At 40.6% G+C, this 20,747-nt stretch overlaps 1 protein-coding gene and 2 long non-coding RNA genes across 6 annotated transcripts; all 3 read right to left on the reverse strand.

The window, feature by feature from the left end:
* Positions 1-3: 3 nt before the first annotated feature.
* LOC121547816 (CD276 antigen) lies at positions 4-20,124 on the reverse strand. Of its 4 annotated transcripts, XR_006659086.1 has the most exons (5): positions 19,796-19,979; positions 1,602-1,645; positions 1,164-1,484; positions 335-881; positions 4-248 (listed from the first exon to the last, which is right to left on the reverse strand). XR_006659086.1 is itself a non-coding variant. In XM_041859245.2 (4 exons), the coding sequence occupies exons 1-4, from the start codon at positions 20,002-20,004 to the stop codon at positions 766-768; spliced, it is 498 nt and encodes a 165-aa protein (XP_041715179.1). In that variant the 5' UTR covers positions 20,005-20,124; the 3' UTR covers positions 265-765. The 4 variants fall into 4 exon arrangements, 3 of the variants coding, with proteins under 3 accessions (XP_041715179.1, XP_041715180.1, XP_041715175.1); XM_041859245.2 differs by lacking the exons at positions 4-248; positions 19,796-19,979 and adding an exon at positions 19,988-20,124 and having other exon boundaries at positions 265-881; XM_041859246.2 differs by lacking the exon at positions 4-248 and having other exon boundaries at positions 265-881; positions 19,835-19,979.
* Positions 15,315-16,820, reverse strand: LOC121547817. The gene is made up of 4 exons (XR_005996552.2): positions 16,501-16,820; positions 16,307-16,414; positions 15,817-15,908; positions 15,315-15,711 (listed from the first exon to the last, which is right to left on the reverse strand). It is a non-coding gene; the product is annotated as an uncharacterized LOC121547817 (long non-coding RNA).
* Positions 17,080-18,780, reverse strand: LOC123485618. Its single transcript, XR_006659087.1, has 3 exons — positions 18,742-18,780; positions 18,306-18,624; positions 17,080-18,022 (listed from the first exon to the last, which is right to left on the reverse strand). It is a non-coding gene; the product is annotated as an uncharacterized LOC123485618 (long non-coding RNA).
* Positions 20,125-20,747: the final 623 nt, after the last annotated feature.

Here is a 20,747-nt window from a genome sequence, read left to right on the forward strand (position 1 = left end):
TACATTCTGTATTAACAATCTATTTCCTGTTTCTAATGAATATTTATGTCTAAAATGATGATTGTAATAAAAAGCAGCAGGACTACTACTAGTGAAAGAGCGGAGTATGGCCAGTGGAGGCTGTTTTTGGTGCTGTATGTACCAGTGTACATTAGTTCCATTAAGAGAACAGTTCAGAGTTGCATTGTGTCCAAGTTCTACCAGTGTCTCTGTCAAAGCCTCAGCTCCAACACACAGTCTTAAAACACCTAAGAAGAAAAATAATCCATGAGACACTTCATTTATTGTAAAATGAATGTAAAATAAATAAGATAAGAAAAATAAATGGTCTTACAGAACAGACAGGCAACAATCCTCGACATCTTCAGAGCTGTGATTAATCTGAGTCTGAACTGACTTCCTCCTAACACAGACATGTGTCTGAACACACTGTGGAATCACATGATCAAACCATAGTTTGCAAAAAGCTAAAAGAAACACTCTTCAATAAAGAGCATTGAGGAAGTGAATATGTTCCCTTTCATAACACTGTGGTGTTAAAGTCAAATACTTTCTAATTGAAAGGCTGACTGAAATAATATTTTTACTGTGCAGCAAATGTTCAATCTCAAGTTCTCAACAAAACTTCTGTGATTTGGTAGTGCAATATTAATAACTCATCTTATTACATACATTCCAAAAATAATTAGTATTTCAGCAGTTTAAACACTCAGAACTTGTCAACAGTCTCATAAGTGGCACAAAGACCAATTTCTGTGCTGTAAGTCAAAGGAAGTGGAGAGTTGGACTGAGGAGGAGAAACAGGAAGAGGCTCTGGTTCAGCTCTCTGATACTCATGCTGCTGCTCCTAAGATCAACTTTAGGCTCAGGAGTTGGTTTCTCTGTAAAATAAAGAGGGACATTTCAAATCAAATCAAACCAAATTCTCTTTGTCACATGCGCCGAATACAACAGGTGTAGACGTTACCATGAAATGTTTACTTACAAGCCCTTAACCAACAACGCAGTTCAATAAATAACAATGCATTTTTCTTAGAGTTATCATACTGTATCATCAACTTCTTAAAACTGTTGTTGGAAATTCCAATAATGTATAGATAAGCTAAGGCTGAATCATGACCATTCTCAATTAATTGTATGTTAAACTTGGTTGTAATGCAAACCTTGAACAGAAAATTCCACTTGACGAAGAATGTTCATTGTTGGTATGAAACATGAATAACTCCCACTATCGATGTCCTTGAGATCAGTCAGTAGGAGAGAGAAGTTGCCGTTTTCCCATTCCTCAGGGAACATCCTGGTTCTGTCTCTGAACTGACGGTCTTGGTCTGTCAAGTCTGCTTTTCCACTGACAATATTGTAGACATTACGGTCATCCTTGTATCGCCAAAATATGGTGACCTCTTCAATAGGCATCGCATTGTACCGACATGGTAAAATAACCTTTCCTCTTGTAAAACCTTCAACTCTCTCCTGTGAAGAGACTACAAAACACAGATATCAAAATTAGCCTCCAATGAATCCATCTGACACAGACATCAATATGCCGTTTTGCACATGCAGAATAAGAACAAACAACAACGTATGACTGATATTAATACCTTGGAGTTCCATCAACAAGATGACACAAACCGGCAACCAGCACCTGTGGAGTAGTGATAGAGCATGTTATGGTTGGGAACGAGACTAGCATGGTTATAAACACAGTGGCCTGGCTGAATATGAAAGAAAGGCTGAGCAACCAATCATAATACAGATGTGAATGGCCCATATTGACACTGACAGGTGGGTGCATTCCAAAGGAGTAGTCAACCTAAAGGACATGTTGCAACAGATGATACGTTCCTCCCCATTGCACATTTTCCATAGGCCTAGTTTTTTCTCTGCCTAAGGAACTGTTACTTTACTGTACTTGAAATGCCTTCGACTAGACTGCATGCATATATAAAAGTATGTGTAAAGCAACAATGTAGTCTACGTATAAACTAACCAAAACAAAAGATGCAGTGAAGTGTGTGTTATAGGCTAACTTGTGAGTGCAGGTAACGAATGGTAAGCGGTCTCTGAAGTACAGGCCTATCCACTTTATTTGAGATAGCAGGGACCTTCCTCACTACTTAGATAGGCCTACTTGCTACATACTGAAAGTTAGGCTACCTAGCTACATTTGTTGAGTGGACTAACGTCGTGGGAGGGACAACACTCAACGCATGTGCCTTGGGTGGGTTGGCAAGCTAGCTAATGATTAATGTTTGGTTAGCTATGATCCATCTCTGTCTAACAGACCAAGGTCAGGCTCCTCACTGCCATATGAACTAGTAGCTAGCTAGATAATTGGCCACGTTTAGGCTACTTCAGCTAGTTAGCTCCTGACAATTAAGAATTCGACATAGTTATGTTCTTATAGATAAGTCAGCTGGCCAGTTAAGGAAGTTAGGCAACGCTAGCTAGCTACCGTTAGTTGCTCAAGTAGCTAACTTACATATCAGATAAAAATAAAAGCAGGCCTAATGATTTTAAAAATGTGTTAGCTAGTCTAGATCTAACTAACACTTCTGCTAAGTTAACTACAATAACTTGGGTCTTGCTTTGTCTTTGTAGCCAAAATTATAACTTTATATAGCAAAAGCATCTGTTTAACTGGTAGGTAACGTTAGCTACCTACCTACGTGGTTAGTTCACAATACCAATAGCACAAATTACTCCACATTTTATCAATTTCTTCTTGACCTTATGTATATAACACGTTATAGGTGCTTAGCTAGCTAACAATTACTAATTGTGATAGCGATATGTTGTAATGTTAATTAAGGCTATAGATACGGAAGTCTTGCACTGCGCAACCGCTTAAATTACGTCATCCCATTGAACGTATTGGATATCACGAAATTGGGGAGAAAAGGGGATAAAATATATATATTTTTAAATATGGTGACCTCTTCAATAGGCATATCATTGTATCTACATGGTAAAATAACCTTTCCTCTTGTTAGATCGCATTTAACAAAGATAATACATTCAATGGATGACGTAGTTTATGTGGCTGCACAGTACAAGGCTTCCGTATCTATAGCCTAAATTAACGTTTAAGGTTTGCAATGCATTATCCACTTATGTATCACCAGAGCTGATCCATAAATACATGTTTTTTATGGCTTAATTGGCTTTGCCTACACTACACGCCACGCCACTTGTAGGCCTATTAATACATCTACCAGACCTGTTTGGCGCACCAAATAGTGCAAACAGGTTGAGCGTGAACACACTTTCACCAATTTCCTTGTCTTCTTCTTCTTTGGGATTTGGTTGGCGGATCGCATCTAACTTTTAGGTGCACACACACCGCCACCTACTGTACTGATGTGTGAGGCCATTCACGGCCTACCTACATTATATTCTTTGATACAATAATACAAATTTGGGGACAAGGAAAATTGCCCTATCACCTATTAGCCCTCTCTAAAAATCCACCCCCATTCCACTATTTAACCCTATCTAGTCCTAGTCCAGACCAACGGTCTGAGAGGACATATCACTACCACTCAACACCCCCCTGCAGCTGCCACTACAACCTCTATTTTCTGTGACTTTCGATCAATTTCTGCAGTACAATTAACAACCATGGCTATAAATGCTAAAAATCCCACTTTACTGAAGCACATATTCTTCCCATCACTCTCTCTTGGTCTCTGCCTACTCACATGAATCCTCTCAGGATCCCTCACCCTGTACCCATCTTCCTGTGGTCCTCTGTAGCTCAGCTGGTAGAGCACGGCGCTTGTAACGCCAAGGTAGTGGGTTCGATCCCCGGGACCACCCATACACAAAAATGTATGCACGAATGACTGTAAGTCGCTTTGGATATTATTATTATTATATTATTATTCCTCTACCACTCTCTTCACTACTTTGGCATAGGACACTTTCTGTACTACTCTAACCCTGGCAACCTCAATCTGCCTTTCTCTCACCAGACACCTCCGATCTCCAGCCCCATGATCACCCCCACAACTAACACACACAACTTTCTGCACTGATACCACACATTCCTTCGTCTCATGCCCTCCTGCACAGATCCAGGCATCTCCCTCCTACACACTGCTTTAATATGCCCATAACCTTGACACCTAAAACACCGTAATATTTTCGGAACATAAGCTCTCACGGGATAACTGACAAGTCCTACCTTGACCTTATCTGGTAACGACTCTGCATCAAAACTCAGCATGACAGATAATGTCTTCTCCGTTTCCCCACCAGATCTGCGGCTCACCAAACGGTGGGCGTCACAGACACTGGGAATCTTCCATTTCAACTGCTCCTCCTCAACACTTAATGCTACCCCCGTAATCACTCCTTTCGACAGCGCCCTGCTCCGGAGAGCAAAGCACGTCACAATTCTTGTCCCTAATCTCGTAATCCGGAGCGCCCTCTCCCTCTGGGCGGAGGAAACATAATAAATCATCATGAGTCCACTCCGAGTTACCTTCACCAACTCAACAGTACCCAACCTCTCCTCCACCCAACCTGACACCACATATGGATCAACCAAAAAGCAAGGATCCATTCTCTCTACAAATCTCTTATCATCCATGGGACGAGGCCCGAACTCGGCGGTCCTCACCGCAGGTACTACACCCTCACTCTCAACAAGTTCCATCTCTGAACTACTGGAGCACGTATCTCTATTTTTACACTTGACGCCCACCTTCCTCACCTCACTACTTCCCTCTACACTCAACTTCTTCTCAGCAGTCATCACTGCACCTGCCACCACATTTAATTCATCCTCACTCTCGTCATGAGGGGTCATGTCTAGACGGGATACAGCTTCAGTCAAATTGACGTGAAAAGTAAAACATTTTGCATTTTAGCTATTTTTTTTATTTATTTTATTTCACCTTTATTTAACCAGGTAAGCCAGTTGAGAACAGGTTCTCATTTACAACTGCGACCTGGCCAAGACAAAGCAAAGTAGTGCAACAAAAACAATACAGAGTTACATATGGGGTAAAAAAAAAACAAAGTCAGAGATACAACAGAAAATATATATACAGTGTGTGCAAATGTAGCAAGTTATGGAGGTAAGGCAATAAATAGGCTATAGTGCAAAATAATTACAATAGTATTAACACTGGAATGCTAGATGTGCAAGAGATTATGTGCAAATAGAGATACTGGGGTGCAAAAGAGCAAATTAAATAACAAGGGATGAGGTAGTTGGGTGGGCTAATTTCAGATGGGCTGTGTACAGGTGCAGTGATCGGTAAGGTGCTCTGACAACTGATGCTTAAAGTTATTGAGGGAGATAAGTGTCTCCAACTTCAGAGATTTTTGCAATTCGTTCCAGTCATTGGCAGCAGAGAACTGGAAGGAATGGCGGCCAAAGGAGGTGTTGGCTTTGGGAATGACCAGTGAGATATACCTGCTGGAGCGCAGACTACGGGTGGGAGCTGCTATGGTGACCAATGAGCTAAGATAAGGCGGGGATTTGCCTAGCAGTGATTTATAGATGGCCTGGAGCCAGTGGGTTTGACGACGAACATGTAGTGAGGACCAGCCAACAAGAGCGTACAGGTCACAGTGGTGGGTAGTGTATGGGGCTTTGGAGACAAAACGGATGGCACTGTGATAGACTACATCCAATTTGCTGAGTAGAGTGTTGGAGGCTATTTTATAAATGACATCGCCGAAGTCAAGGATCGGTAGGATAGTCAGTTTTACGAGGGCATGTTTGGCAGCATGAGTGAAGGAGGCTTTGTTGCGAAATAGGAAGCCGATTCTAGATTTGACTTTGGATTGGAGATTCTTTATGTGAGTCTGGAAGTTGAGTTTACAGTCTAACCAGACACCTAGATATTTGTAGTTGTCCACATACTCTAGGTCAGACCCGTCGAGAGTGGTGATTCTAGTCGGGTGGGCGGGTGCTAGCAGCGTTCGATTGAAAAGCATGCATTTAGTTTTACTAGTGTTTAAGAGCAGTTGAAGGCTACTGAAGGATTGTTGTATGGCATTGAAGCTCGTTTGGAGGTTTGTTAACACAGTGTCCAATGAAGGGCCAGATGTATACAAAATGGTGTCGTCTGCGTAGAGGTGGATCTGAGAGTCACCAGCAGCAAGAGCGACATCATTGATATACACGGAGAAAAGTGTCGGCCCAAGAATTGAACCCTGTGGCACCCCCATAGAGACTGCCATAGGTCCAGACAACAGGCCCTCCGATTTGACACACTGAACTCTATCTGAGAAGTAGTTGGTGAACCAGGCGAGGCAGTCATTTGAGAAACCAAGGCTATTTAGTCTGCCAATAAGAATGCGGTGGTTGACAGAGTCGAAAGCCTTGGCCAGGTCGATGAAGACGGCTGCACAGTACTGTCTATTATCAATCGCGGTTATAATATCGTTTAGGACCTTGAGCGTGGCTGAAGTGCACCCGTGACCAGCTCGGAAACCAGATTGCATAGCGGAGAAGGTACGGTGGTATTCGAAATGGTCGATGATCTGTTTATTAACTTGGCTTTCGAATAATTTCGAAAGGCAGGGCAGGATGGATATAGGTCTGTAGCAGTTTGGATCTAGAGTGTCACCCCCCTTTGAAGAGGGGGATGACCGCGGCAGCTTTCCAATCTCTGGGGATCTCAGACGTTATGAAAGAGAGGTTGAACAGACTAGTAATAGGGGTTGCGACAATTTCGGCGGCTAGTTTTAGGAAGAAAGGGTCCAGATTGTCTAGCCCAGCTGATTTGTAGGGGTCCAGATTTTGCAGCGCTTTCAAAACATCAGCTGTCTGAATTTGTGTGAAGGAGAAGCGGGGGGGCATGGGCAAGTTGCAGCAGAGGGTGCAGAGTTGGTGGCCGGGTTAGTGGTAGCCAGATGGAAAGCATGGCCAGCTGTAGCAAAATGCTTGTTGAAATTCTCGATTATTGTAGATTTATCGGTGGTGATAGTGTTTCCTAGCCTCAGTGCAGTGGGCAGCTGGGAGGAAGTGCTCTTATTCTCCATGGACCTTACTGTGTCCCAAAACTTTTTTGGAGTTAGTGCTACAGGATGCAAATTTCTGTTTGAAAAAGTTAGCCTTTGCTTTCCTGACTGCTTGTGTATATTGGTTCCTAACTTCCCTGAAAAGTTGCATATCACGGGGGCTATTTGATGCTAATGCTGTACGCCACAGGATGTTTTTGTGCTGGTCAAGGGCAGTCAAGTCTGAGGAGAACCAGGGGCTATATCGGTTCTTAGTTCTGTATTTTTTGAATGGGGCATGTTTATTTAAGATTGAGAGGAAATTACTTTTAAGGAACAACCAGGCATCCTCTACTGACGGAATGAGATCTATATCCATCCAGGATACCTGGGCCAGGTCAATTAGGAAGGCCTCCTCGCTAAAGTGTTTTAGGGAGCGTTTGACAGTGATGAGGGGTGGTTGTTTGACCGCGGACCCGTTACGGACGCAGGAAATAAGGCAGTGATCGCTGAGATCCTGGTTGAAGACAGCTGAGGTGTATTTAGAGGGTATGTTAGTCAGGATGATATCTATGAGGGTACCCATGTTTAAGGATTTAGGGTTGTACCTGGTAGGTTCGTTGATAATTTGCGTGAGGTTGAGGGCATCTAGCTTGGATTGTAGGATGGCTGGGGTATTAAGCATATCCCAATTTAGGTCACCAAGCAGTACAAACTCAGAGGATAAATGGGGGGCAATCAATTCACATATGGTGTCCAGGGCACAGCTGGGGGCTGAGGGGGGTCTGTAGCAAGCGGCAACAGTGAGAGACTTATTTCTGGAAAGGTGGATTTTTAGAAGTAGAAGCTCAAACTGTTTGGGCACAGACCTGGATAGTATGATAGAGCTCTGCAGGCTATCTCTACAGTAGATTGCAACTCCACCCCCTTTGGCAGTTCTATCTAGACGGAAAATGTTATAGTTGGGGATGGAAATTTCAGAATTTTTGGTGGCCTTCCTGAGCCAGGATTCAGACACTGCTAGAACATCAGGGTTGGCAGAGTGTGCTAAAGCAGTGAATAACTCAAACTTAGGAAGTAGACTTCTGATATTTATGTGCAAGAAACCAAGACTTTTGCGATTACAGAAGTCAGCAAATGATAGCTCCTGGGGAGTAGGAGTGATACTGGGGGCTACAGGGCCTGGGTTAGCCTCTACATCACCAGAGGAACAGAGGAGGACTAGAATAAGGATACGGCTAAAGGCTTTAAGAACTGGTCTTCTAGTGCGTTGGGTACATAGAATAAAGGGGGCAGATTTCCGGGTGTTATAGAAAAGATTCAGGGCATTATGTACAGACAAGGATATGGAAGGATATGAGTAAAGTGGAGGTAAACCTAAGCGTTGGGTAACACTGAAAGAGATAGTATCTCTAGAGGCATCAATTGAGTCGGTTTCTGAGTGTATGGGTGGAGGGACAAAAGAGCTAACTAAGGCAGGTTTAGCTAGGCTGGGGGGTCTACAGTGATATAGTACAATTAGAAATAACCGAAACAACAATAAACTAACCATGTTTGGGCTGAGGCTAAACATAAACAGGATGTAGTACCGTAAAAAGGAACAGTCCAGCAGATATCAGCTGTATAGCTGAGTTATCATAAGGTCCGGTGGTGAAGTGCTAGTGAGTAAGATGCTACGGCTAGCGTGTGCTACGTCCGTTTTGTTGTAGCCAGCTGGTAGCGAAGAATCCGGAGTTAAAGTTCCAGTGATTCCGGCGGAAAAACTGATATGTTCTGGGTCGATAACGCGCAGTGCTGACTGGACGAATATCCGGTGATCAAAGTCCAGTGATTAAAAATTAATCCCGCGGAAAAAAAAAATAAAAAAATCAAATAAAAAATCAAATGTTCTGCGTGAAACACTGCTAGCTGTGGCTAATAGCAAGTAGCTAGTCCAGTAGCTAGTTCAGTTTAGTGAGTAAGCGTGTGCTAACGGGCCAGGGCTAGCAGATGGATGGAATCTTCGTGGTTACGTCGTAACCACATCAGACGATTTCGTCGGCAGACCAGTCGTGTAGGATCGGCGGGGCTCCGTGTCAATACTATGTGGTCCCGTCCGGTTGATAGAGAGGTAGATAGCCGGGAGATAGCCGGGAGATGGGCCTAGCTCAGGTTGATTAGCCAGACCACAGCGTCCGTTTTGTTGTAGCCAGCTGGTTCCAGTGAATCAGTGATTCCGCGGAAAAACTGATATGTTCTGGGTCGATAACGCGCTGTGCAGACTGGCCGAATATCCGGAGATCAATGTCCAGTGATTAAAATTAATCCCGCGGAAAAAAAATCCAATGTTCTGGATGAAAACACCGCTAGCTGTGGCAAATAGCAAGTAGCTAGTTAGCTGGCTAGCTAGTTTCAACTGGAGATTCTAGATTCTGGATAAAAGGTAAGTCAATAATAGAATCCGTTCCACATTGAGTGAGGCGGGTTGCAGGAAAGTATATCTTGTAGAAGGATGAAAAGTCTGATAGGGAAATATGTACGAAAAATGTACGAAAATAGGGTATTTACAGGCTATTTACAGACAGACGATAAAAAAACAACTGCACTACTTCGCCATCTTGGATCTATACTAACCCTAATCCCTTTCCTAACCTTAACCTAATTCTCCTAACCTGCTACGCTAATTATCCTAAACTGCTGCATAAATTCTCCTAAACCTGCTGCAAAAACTCACTTTTGACAAAAGCTGTATTCCTTCTAGACAAAACCCTAGGTAATGAACGTAAAAGACGTAAGGAAGAAAAGCTAAGAATGCATGAAGATGTATACCGTAATATACTATGTGTGATTCTGGAGAATCACTGGCTGCTGAATTCACAATGTTTGAAATAGCGAGGGCTTTGGATGGGGTGTGGTTGCACTGCTCCAGATGTGGATCGATTATGCTTCATTATGTTTAAACATCTACCTACAGAAGCTTTGGGAAATATTTTGAGTTTTTTAAACAAAATATGAAGGACAGGAGTGCTAAAAATAAGGATGGAAACGTGCTGTGGTGTTGCCTTTTATGAAGCTTGGTAAAGATCCATCAAGTCCTGCTAGGTATAGACCTATTGCACTTACATCAAATCTCTGTAAATTAATGGAAAAGTTGACTGTAGGTAGATTTATGTATTATCTGGAACATAGGGGTCTATTAAGTCCATACCTGAGTGGATTCAGAAAAGGAAGGATACCCTTGATGAATTGGTTACAGTTAGTAGTGAGGTGACCAAGCGATGGTAAGGAAGTGATGTCAATATTATATTTTGACATTTAAAAAGCATATATACAATGTGACAGGAAGGTGTACTGATTAAATTGAATGGAATGGCTATTAGTGGGCAGTGGGATAATGTCCAACTGGATTAGGATTTCTTGTTTGACCAAATCTTCCAGGTCAGGGTGGAATCGAAGTTATCAAGAGAATATGAGGTGGAAAACGGAACTCCACAGGGTAGTGCTATTTGTCCTATCTTATTCACGTTGATGATTGATGATATGTTTGGGGATATCAGACAGGGTATAGGGGCGGCCTTTTATGCAGATGATGTTGTCATATGGAAAAGGAGATGGAATATTCCTCATGTAATAGAGAAAATGCTGTTGTAGCAGTAGAGGAATGGTCTTATCATGGGGTTTCAAGTTATCTTTATCTAAATCTTGCCACATGTTGTTTGCTAACAAAAAGATAAAGGAAGATGTCAGTGTTCGATTATATGGAGAACTAACGGAAAGGGTAACAGAATTTTAAGTATTTGGGGCTATGGTTTGATGAAAAGCTTACAAATAATTTAAAAGCTTACAAACAGTAACAGTGTGTCAAACTAATTATTGCTTGAAAAAAATGTTTTTTAATAAAAATGATATCACTTTTAAACTTTAACGTCAATTATCTAAAAACGCGTTCAAAAATATATACATATTTGCAGATGTTGTACCTTAGACCCTATTCCACATCATTTTTGTGTTGTGCCTGCCATCGGTTGAGACACAACATGCATAACATGCATAGTCACTTTAACTCTACCTACATGTACATATTACCTAAATTACCTCGACTAACCTGTGCCCCCGCACATTGACTCTGTACCGGTACCCCCTGTATATAGCCTCACTACTGTTATTTTACTGCTGCTCTTTAATTATTAGTTTTTTATTTTTAAGTTATCTATTTTTTACTTAACACTTATTTTTCTTAAAACTGCATTGTTGGTTAACGGCTTGTAAGGAAGCATTGTATTCGGCACATGTGACAAATACAATTTGATTTGATTTGAACATGCTCTTAAATACAGGGTGGGTGCTATTTCATTTGGGTGTTAGGTAGCCTAGCGGATAAAGCGTTGGGCCAGTAACAGAAAGGTCGCTGGTTTGAATACCTGAGCCGACAAGTTGAAAACTCTGTCGATGTGTTCTTGAGCAAGGCACTTAATCCACATTTTCTCAAAGGGGCGCCGTACTACTATGGCTGACCCTGTAAATCAACACATTTCACTGCACCTATCCAGTGTATTTGACAATAAAACACAATTGTTTTGTTTTTCAATCATAGAAGTTAAAGTCATTTCAATGGTACACCATTCTAATTAGTACCACAAAGATGACCGCCGGTCCATCTATTATTGGATATCAACTTAAATGGTCATGTCTATTCTATTATCTATATTTCTATGATTTCAATAGGTTTCTTATGGGGGATTGACAGTATAATTTAAAACAGACTTTCCCATTCAAGTCAACGTTCTTTGATGTGTGGACCTCAAACCATCTTCGTGGTTCCATTTTATTTATATTTTAGTAGATTTAAAATGGGGTCTAAGCTACAACATATGCGATTGCGAATATGAAAAAAATCGGAGTTAATTTACATTAAAAGGTTAAAAATATTACATTTTTATTAAAAAACTAGTTTTTCCCCAGAAATTATAGAATAGTTTGACAACCCTGTTTCTAAGCTTTTAAATGATATCAATCTCAACCGTTTATATTTTCCAGTGATGACGACAAGGTTTCATTCAAATCAAAAGTGGTGCTGTCAAAAAACAGATTGAATTCAAATGATTTCCCCACAGGCACAGCTGGCAAGTATACAGTATAACTAAAATACTATACAAGTCCCATCATCATGCTAATGAAACCTTTTGAGTTGAACATTGGCGGTCACACACTTTACAAAAATACGTCCCATCGCACCTATGTTGATTTTGTCCATCCACACCAGACGCGATCAGGACACGCAGGTTGAAATATCAAAACGAACTCTGAACCAACTATATTAATTTGGGGACAGGTCGAAAATCATTAAACATTCATGGCAATTTAGCTAGCTAGTTTGCTGTTGCTAGGTAGTTTGTCCTGGGATATAAACATTGGATTTTACTGGCTGACCTTCACTTTTACTTGAGTAACTTTCTATTAAGGTATCTATACTTTTACTCAAGTATGACAATTGGGAACTTTTTCCACCACTGGTCAATTATCTCTCCTAGATGATTTGCACAAGCATCACAGGCACAAATACCGTTATAAAACCACAGCCTGTGACCATTTACATGTGCTATTTTTGTGGTGGTGTGGTGTGCTACTTTCCACTGTGATCTTTCTCACAACTGATGCTCTACTTTACTTTCAACTGAGTGGTCCATGAGTCATACCTACTTCTCTACTTTACTTTCAACTGAGTGGTCCATGAGTCATACCTACTTCTCTACTTTACTTTCAACTGAGTGGGCCATGAGTCATACCTACTGCTCTACTTTACCTTCAACTGAGTGGGCCATGAGTCATACCTACTGCTCTACTTTACCTTCAACTGAGTGGGCCATGAGTCATACCTACTGTTCTACTTTACCTTCAACTGAGTGGGCCCTGAGTCATACCTACTGTTCTACTTTACCTTAAACTGAGTGGGCCATGACTCATGCCTACTGCTCTACTTTACCTTCAACTGAGTGGGCCATGAGTCATACCTACTGCACTACTTTAATTACTTTATTTATTTTATTGACCCCCCTCCCCCCTTTCATATAGGCATGTCTTTATGGTCAGTTAGCTTTCAGCTTACATTACTAGTGGAACACCTAACTTAAGTTAACTAAGTTAAAACTTCAAAAAGTGATGAAAAAACACAAACATAATGATGTGTAAGGTCATTGTTAACTTGCTTAAAGTTTCCACATGAAGCACAAGTCTGTGCAAAGTGTGAAGAGGAAGTGGTGAGCATCAATTCGTCTCTCGCTTAATGACCACATTCTCATTATGCAGAAGGTAAAAAGTAAAAATATACAGAGCAGAAAAGTCTATTGAAAAAGGCCCCTCTACCTGGTATTAAAGCTAGAATCCTTAGTTTCTACATCCATTTTTGGACTTTTATTATAGATTAATGATACACCCATTGATTCTTGAGGAATATAAGTTATAAATGCCTCATGAGCTTAGTTCAACTGTCATATCCCATACCCGGGCGGCGTGTTTGGGATCATTGTCATGCTGAAAGACCCAGCCATGTTTCATCTTCAATGCCCTTGCTGATGGAAGGAGGTTTTCACTCAAAATCTCACGATACATGGCCCCATTCATTCTTTCCTTTACACGGATCAGTCGTCCTGGTCCCTTTGCAGAAAAACAGCCCCAAAGCATGACGTTTCCACCCCCATGCTTCACAGTAGGTATGGTGTTCTTTGGACGCAACTCAGCATTCTTTGTCCTCCAAACACGACGAGTTGAGTTTTTATCAAAAAGTTATATTTTGGTTTCATCTGACCATATGACATTCTCCCAATCCTCTTCTGGATCATCCAAATGCACTCTAGCAAACGTCAGACGGGCCTGGATATGTACTTCCTTAAGCAGGGGGACACGTCTGGCACTGCAGGATTTGAGTCCCTGGCGGCGTAGTGTGTTACTGATGGTAGGCTTTGTTACTTTGGTCCCAGCTCTCTGCAGGTCATTCACTAGGTCCCCCCGTGTGGTTCTGGGATTTTTGCTCGTGATCATTTTGACCCCACGGGGTGAGATCTTGCGTGGAGCCCCAGATCGAGGGAGATTATCAGTGGTCTTGTATGTCTTCCATTTCCAAATAATTGCTCCCACAGTTGATTTCTTCAAACCAAGCTGCTTACCTATTGCAGATTCAGTCTTCCCAGCCTGGTGCAGGTCTACAAAAAAAAATTCTGGTGTCCTTTGACAGCTCTTTGGTCTTGGCCATAGTGGAGTTTGGAGTGTGACTGTTTGAGGTTGTGGACAGGTGTCTTTTACACTGATAACAAGTTCAAACAGGTGCCATTAATACAGGTAACGAGTGGAGGACAGAGGAGCCTCTTAAAGAAGAAGTTACAGGTCTGTGAGAGCCAGAAAATCTTGCTTGTTTGTAGGTGACCAAATACTTATTTTCCACCATAATTTGCAAATAAATTCATTAAAAATCCTACAATGTGATTTTCTGGATTTTTTTTTCTCAATTTGTCTGTCATAGTTGACGTGTACCTATGATGAAAATTACAGGCCTCTCTCATATTTTTAAGTGGGAGAACTTGCACAATTGGTGGCTGACTAAATACTTTTTTCCCCCACAGTAAGCTTGTTTGTAAACACACACTGTGTAGCCTCAAAGCATGGTTAAAACTATAATTTTTTAAATCATGGATGCTGTCCATAGCTCTGTCTACGAATTTGAGTGATTACATTTCTCCAGGCCCATCCTTCAGGTTTTTACCAAAATTGAGGCGGGGTGTCCACTTTGTTATTGTTTCAATTAAGGATTCTAGCTTTAAGACACACCTTGTGACCTTGATGACCATTTAGTGATAGGTTACTGGTACCACTGCCATTAAAACATGCTGTTTATAAATGCTTTGTTTTGTGGACAATCTTAATTTGAAGGCAATGTAGGTAGAGTACTTCAAATAAGAGGTGGTTTATTCCAAAACAGAGATTTTATGTTGTATTTTTCATGAAGAGTTTGAAAAACGTGCAACACACTGATGTTTGAAAAAAGTGCAGCACACTGACATGACCTTTCTTACAGTGGTCTTAACTTAAATAACTAAAATATACAAACCACTACTTTCTACTCACAAAGGTGTTATAGGGCACATGCAGTTCGCTCTTTAATGAACTTAACATTTCCAACTTTAATTGAATGCTTGAAAAAGTCAGTATTAAAAATGGTAAATTGTACAGTAATTGGGACACGTGTGCTGCTCAGTAAGCGGCTAAGCTCTCTAACAGGATATGTGTGGTTGATGCAGCATCAATACACTACAAAAGGCTTGGGGGCTTTTTCTACAGAAATACACAAACCTCTTCCTCGCTGCTTCACAAAAAAAGGCACAAATGAAAACTTATTTCCAGCAATGAACAATGAAAAACATGAATCAAGACACAAAAGTAACAATTTCCTTGAAAGATATTGCTGGCTGGTATAAAGACCATAGTGACAAAGAGCAGCATTAGATACTGTATACAAAGATATTAATATTCACAGTTGATTAACATTATCTACCAAAGTCATATTGTAGTTCACATTATCCACCAAAGTCATAACTATTATCATAACAGCCCAGATATGTTAAACCCAGACTGAAGAGGAAGGGTAGATACAGATTTGGCACCTTATTAAGCAGGAGTTGTGAGTTCAGGATTTGGAAACTGAACTCTGGAATAAATAGTTGAGGCTATGCAGTCTGGCCTTGGTCCTATCGGTTGGGGTACCAGCTGTATCACTTCATACTGAAAAACTATGTGGATATGAGTGAAAACATCCCTCATAAAGATAGACATAGTATAATATTCATATACTGTATATATATTCATATTCCCACTACAGATACTGACCTCTGGCCCGTCTGCCCTTTCAGGTGGTTCAGGGGTTGGATGAGAGTCATGGTTCTTGTGCCAAGCAGCTCTCTTCCACAGCACTAAAATGGCTAAGATTACCCATATAGATGGAATTAGTATAGATTATTGTGATCACACATCACTGAGTAACATCTTACATATTGCAGTGGGTTTTGGGTCTGCATGCAGACAAAAGTACAGGAACAGATAGTCCTAACATTACATGTAAAGGCAGGAAAGGTTAGCCTGGTACCCAGTGTAAAGAAAAGTTTTAGATAATAAATAAAATAATATGCCATTTAGCAGACACTTTTAACCAAAGCGACTTACAGTCATGAGTGCATACATTTTACGTATGGGTGGCACCGGGAATCAAACCCACAACCCTGGCGATGCAAGTGCCATGCTCTACCAACTGAGCCACACAGTACCACCAAGATGTTACTAAGTAACTAACAAACCCTATTTTAAGAGTGTAGAAACACACCTGACGCCAATAAAATGAGAACTGCATTCAAGACCCCGGATCCAATGAGAAGACCTTTTAGCCACATTGTGTTGAAGTCTCTGGGTTTCTCTGAGGCTTCAGGATCAACTGAAATTGCCAAATGTACTTTTTTAAATGTATTGCATTTTATTTCATTAAATCAGTAGAAAAATTATAAACACATAACCACTTACGGAGCTTCAAACTTGTGTTTCTTGTTTCATTGATTGATTTGAGACCTGCAAGGTTATGGAAAATATGTATAGCCTACATCCACTTTGAGTTATGTTACTCAAAGTGGATGTAAAATGTCTGTAGTGGTCTTGCACCTTGCTGCTTTAAACATGAACAAAAACACTTCTCAAAATTATATTTTACACAAAATATAGTATGTTGATCATTGAATAAAATGTGCACTTACCAGTGGTCATGAGTCTGGTTCCATTGCTGAATAGGAGACTATCACTTTCTTTCTTTGCACAGTAGTACACTCCATTCTCATCTACTGTCACATTCTGTATTAACAATCTATTTCCTGTTTCTAATGAATATTTATGTCTAAAATGATGATTGTAATAAAAAGCAGCAGGACTACTACTAGTGAAAGAGCGGAGTATGGCCAGTGGAGGCTGTAGTTGGTGTTGTAGGTACCAGTGTACATTATTTGCAGTAAGAGAACAGTTCAGAGTTGCATTGTGTCCAAGTTCTACCAGTGTCTCTGTCAAAGCCTCAGCTCAAAACACACAGTTTTAAAACACCTATGAACAGAAGAATCCATGAGACACTTCATTTATTGTAAAATGAATGTAAAATAAATAAGATAAGAAAAATAAATGGTCTTACAGAACAGACAGGCAACAATCCTCGACATCTTCAGAGCTGTGATTAATCTTTGAGTCTGAACGGACTTCCTCCTAACACATACATCTATCTGAACACACTGTGCAAACACATGATCAAACCATAGTTTGCAAAAAGCTAAAAGAAACACTCTTTAATGAAGAGCATTGAGGAAGTGAATATGTTTTCTTTAATAACACTGTGGTGTCCAAGTAATAAACTTCCTAATTGAAAGGTTGACTGAAATAACGTTTTTACTGTGCAGCACATGTTCAATCTCAAGTTCTCAACAAAACATCTGTCATTTGGTAGTACAATATTAATGACTGATCTGGAGATATTTCAATAACTTGGTAAGTAAAGCTGCATCTTGTTGACAAGAGGGACACACTGACAAAATCCTATTTCTATGCCATTTCCAATTTCCAATTTCGATTTAACATATGACCCTGGTTTAAAAATTTTTTTATGCATTTACTCAGCAATAAATATTGTATTAAAAGTGCATTAAATATAGTTGACAAAAAGCAAAACTTACATAAGTGCAGAAGTTACTGTGGTTCTATCAGTAAACACACTGTGTCTACAGGCAATTTGGAAAAACTTTTCCTCACCTCTTGAAAGGTGGTTCTAGCAAGAGGTGTATTTGCAGTCTCCTATTACATACATTTCAGAATAAATACGTATTTCAGCAGTTTAAACACTCAGAACTTGTCAACAGTCTCATAAGTGGCACAAAGACCAATTTCTGTGCTGTAAGTCAAAGGAAGTGGGGAGTTGGACTGAGGAGGAGAAACAGGAAGAGGCTCTGGTTCAGCTCTCTGATACTCATGCTGCTGCTCCTAGGATCAACTTTAGGCTCAGGAGTTCGTTTCTCTGTCAAATAAAGAGGGACATTTCAAATCAAACCAAATTCTCTTTGTCACATGCGCCGAATACAATAGGTGTAGACCTTACCGTGAAATGCTTACTTACAAGCCCTTAACCAACAACGCAGTTCAAGAAATAACAATGCATTTTACTTAGAGTTATCATACGGTATCATCAACTTCTTAAAACTGTTGATGGAAATTCCAATACTGTATAGATATAGATAAGCAAAGGCTGAATCATGACCATTCTCAATTAATTGTATGTTAAACTTGGTTGTAACGCAAACCTTGAACCGAAAGTTCCACTTGACGAAGAATGTTCATTGTTGGTATGAAACATGAATAACTCCCACTATCGATGTCCTTGAGATCAGTCAGCAGGAGAGAGAAGTTGCCGTTTGCCCATTCCTCAGGGAAAATCCTGGTTCTGTCTCTGAACTGACGGTCTTGGTCTGTCAAGTCTGCTTTTCCACTGACAATATTGTAGACATTACGGTCATCCTTGTATCGCCAAAATATGCTGACCTCTTCAATAGGCATCGCATTGTACCGACATGGTAAAATAACCTTTCCTCTTATAAAACCTTCAACTCTTCTGTAAAGAGACTACAAAACACAGACATCAAAATTAGCCTCCAATGAATCCATCTGACACAGACATCAATATGCCGTTTTGCACATGCAGAATAAGAACAAACAACAACGTATGACTGATATTAATACCTTGGAGTTCCATCAATAAGATGACACAAACCAACACCTGTGGAGTAGTGATAGAGCATGTTATGGTTGGGAATGAGACTAGCATGGTTATAAACACAGTGGCCTGGCTGAATATGAAAGAAAGGCTGAGCAACCAATCATAATACAGATGTGAATGGCCCATATTGGCACTGACAGGTGGGTGCATTCCAAAGGAGTAGAGTCAACCTAAAGGACATGTTGCAACAGATGATACGTTCCTCCCCATTGCACATTTTCCATAGGCCTAGTTTTTTCTCTGCCTAAGGAACTGTTACTTTACTGTACTTTAAATGCCTTCGACTAGACTGCATCCATATATAAAAGTATGTGTAAAGCAACAATGTAGTCTACGTATAAACTAGCCTAAACAAAAGATGCAGTGAAGTGTGTGTTATAGGCTAACTTGTGAGTGCAGGTAACGAATGGTAAGAGGTCTCTGAAGTACAGGCCTATCCACTTTATTTGAGATAGCAGGGACCTTCCTCACTACCTAGACAGGCCTACTTGCTACATACTGAGAGTTAGGCTCCCTAGTTACATTTGTTGAGTGGACTAAAGTCGTGGGAGGGACAACACTCAACGCATGTGCCTTGGGTGGGTTGGCAAGCTAGCTAATGATTAATGTTTGGTTAGCTATAATCCATCTCTGTCTAACAGACCAAGGTCAGGCTCCTCACAGCCATATGAACTAGTAGCTAGCTAGATAATTGGCCACGTTTAGGCTACTTCAGCTAGTTAGCTCCTGACGATTTAGAATTCGACATAGTTATGTTCTTATAGATAAGTCAGCTGGCCAGTTAAGGAAATCAGCCAATGCTAGCTAGCTACCGTTAGTTGCTCAAGTAGCTAACTTACGTATCAAATAAAGATAAAAGCAGGCCTAATGATTTTAACAATTTGTTAGCTAGCCTAGATCTAACTAACACTTCTGCTAAGTTACCTACAGTAACTTGGGTCTTGCTTTGTCTTTGTAGCCAACGTTATAAGGTTATTTATCAACAGCATATGTTTAACTGGTTAGCTAGCTACCAACGTGGTTAGTTCACAACACCAATCGTACAAATAAATATACCTTTTATCCATTTCTTCTTTACCTTACGTATACGACACCTTATAGGTGCTAAACTAGCTAGCTAGCAATTACTAATTGTGATAGCTATATGTTGTAACTTTAATTTAGGCTATAGATACTGAAGTATTGCACTGCGCAACCTCATAACTTTACGTCATTCCATTGAACATTTTGGATATCACGAAAAGGGGGTAAAATACAACAACAACAAAAGATTGTCCAGTGTACACAAAGAGAATACGTTCAATGGTACGTGGTTTAGGTGGCTGCACATTACAAGGCTTCCGTATCTATAGCCTCAATTAACGTTACACGTTTGTAATGCATTATCCACTTATGTATCACCAGAGCTGATCCATAAATACATGTTTTTTGTGGCTTAATTTGATGTGCCTACACTACACGCCACGCCACTTGTAGGCCTATTAATAAATCTACCAGACGTGTTTGGCGCACCAAGAGCGCAGACAGGTTGAGCGTGAACACACTTTCACCAATTTCCTGGTCTTCTTCTTCTTTGGGATTTGGTTGGCGGATCACATCTAACTTTTAGGTGCACACACACCGCCACCTACTGCCATTCACGGCCTACCTACATTATATTCTTTGATAGAATAATACAAACTTGGGGACAAGGAAAATTGCCCTATCACCTATTAGCCCTCTCTCAAAATCCACCACCCATTCCACTATTTAACCCTATCTAGTCCTAGTCCAGACCAACGGTCTGAGAGGACATATCACTACCACTCAACACCCCCTGCAGCTGCCACCACAACCTCTATTTTCTGTGACTTTCTATCAATTTCTGCAGAACAATTAACAACCATGGCTATAAATGCTAAAAATCCCACTTTACTGAAGCACATATTCTTCCCATCACTCTCTCTTGGTCTCTGCCTACTCACATGAA

The sequence above is a fragment of the Coregonus clupeaformis genome, unplaced genomic scaffold, assembly GCF_020615455.1.
Source record: "Coregonus clupeaformis isolate EN_2021a unplaced genomic scaffold, ASM2061545v1 scaf0768, whole genome shotgun sequence".
NCBI classification, from domain to species: Eukaryota; Metazoa; Chordata; class Actinopteri; order Salmoniformes; family Salmonidae; genus Coregonus; species Coregonus clupeaformis.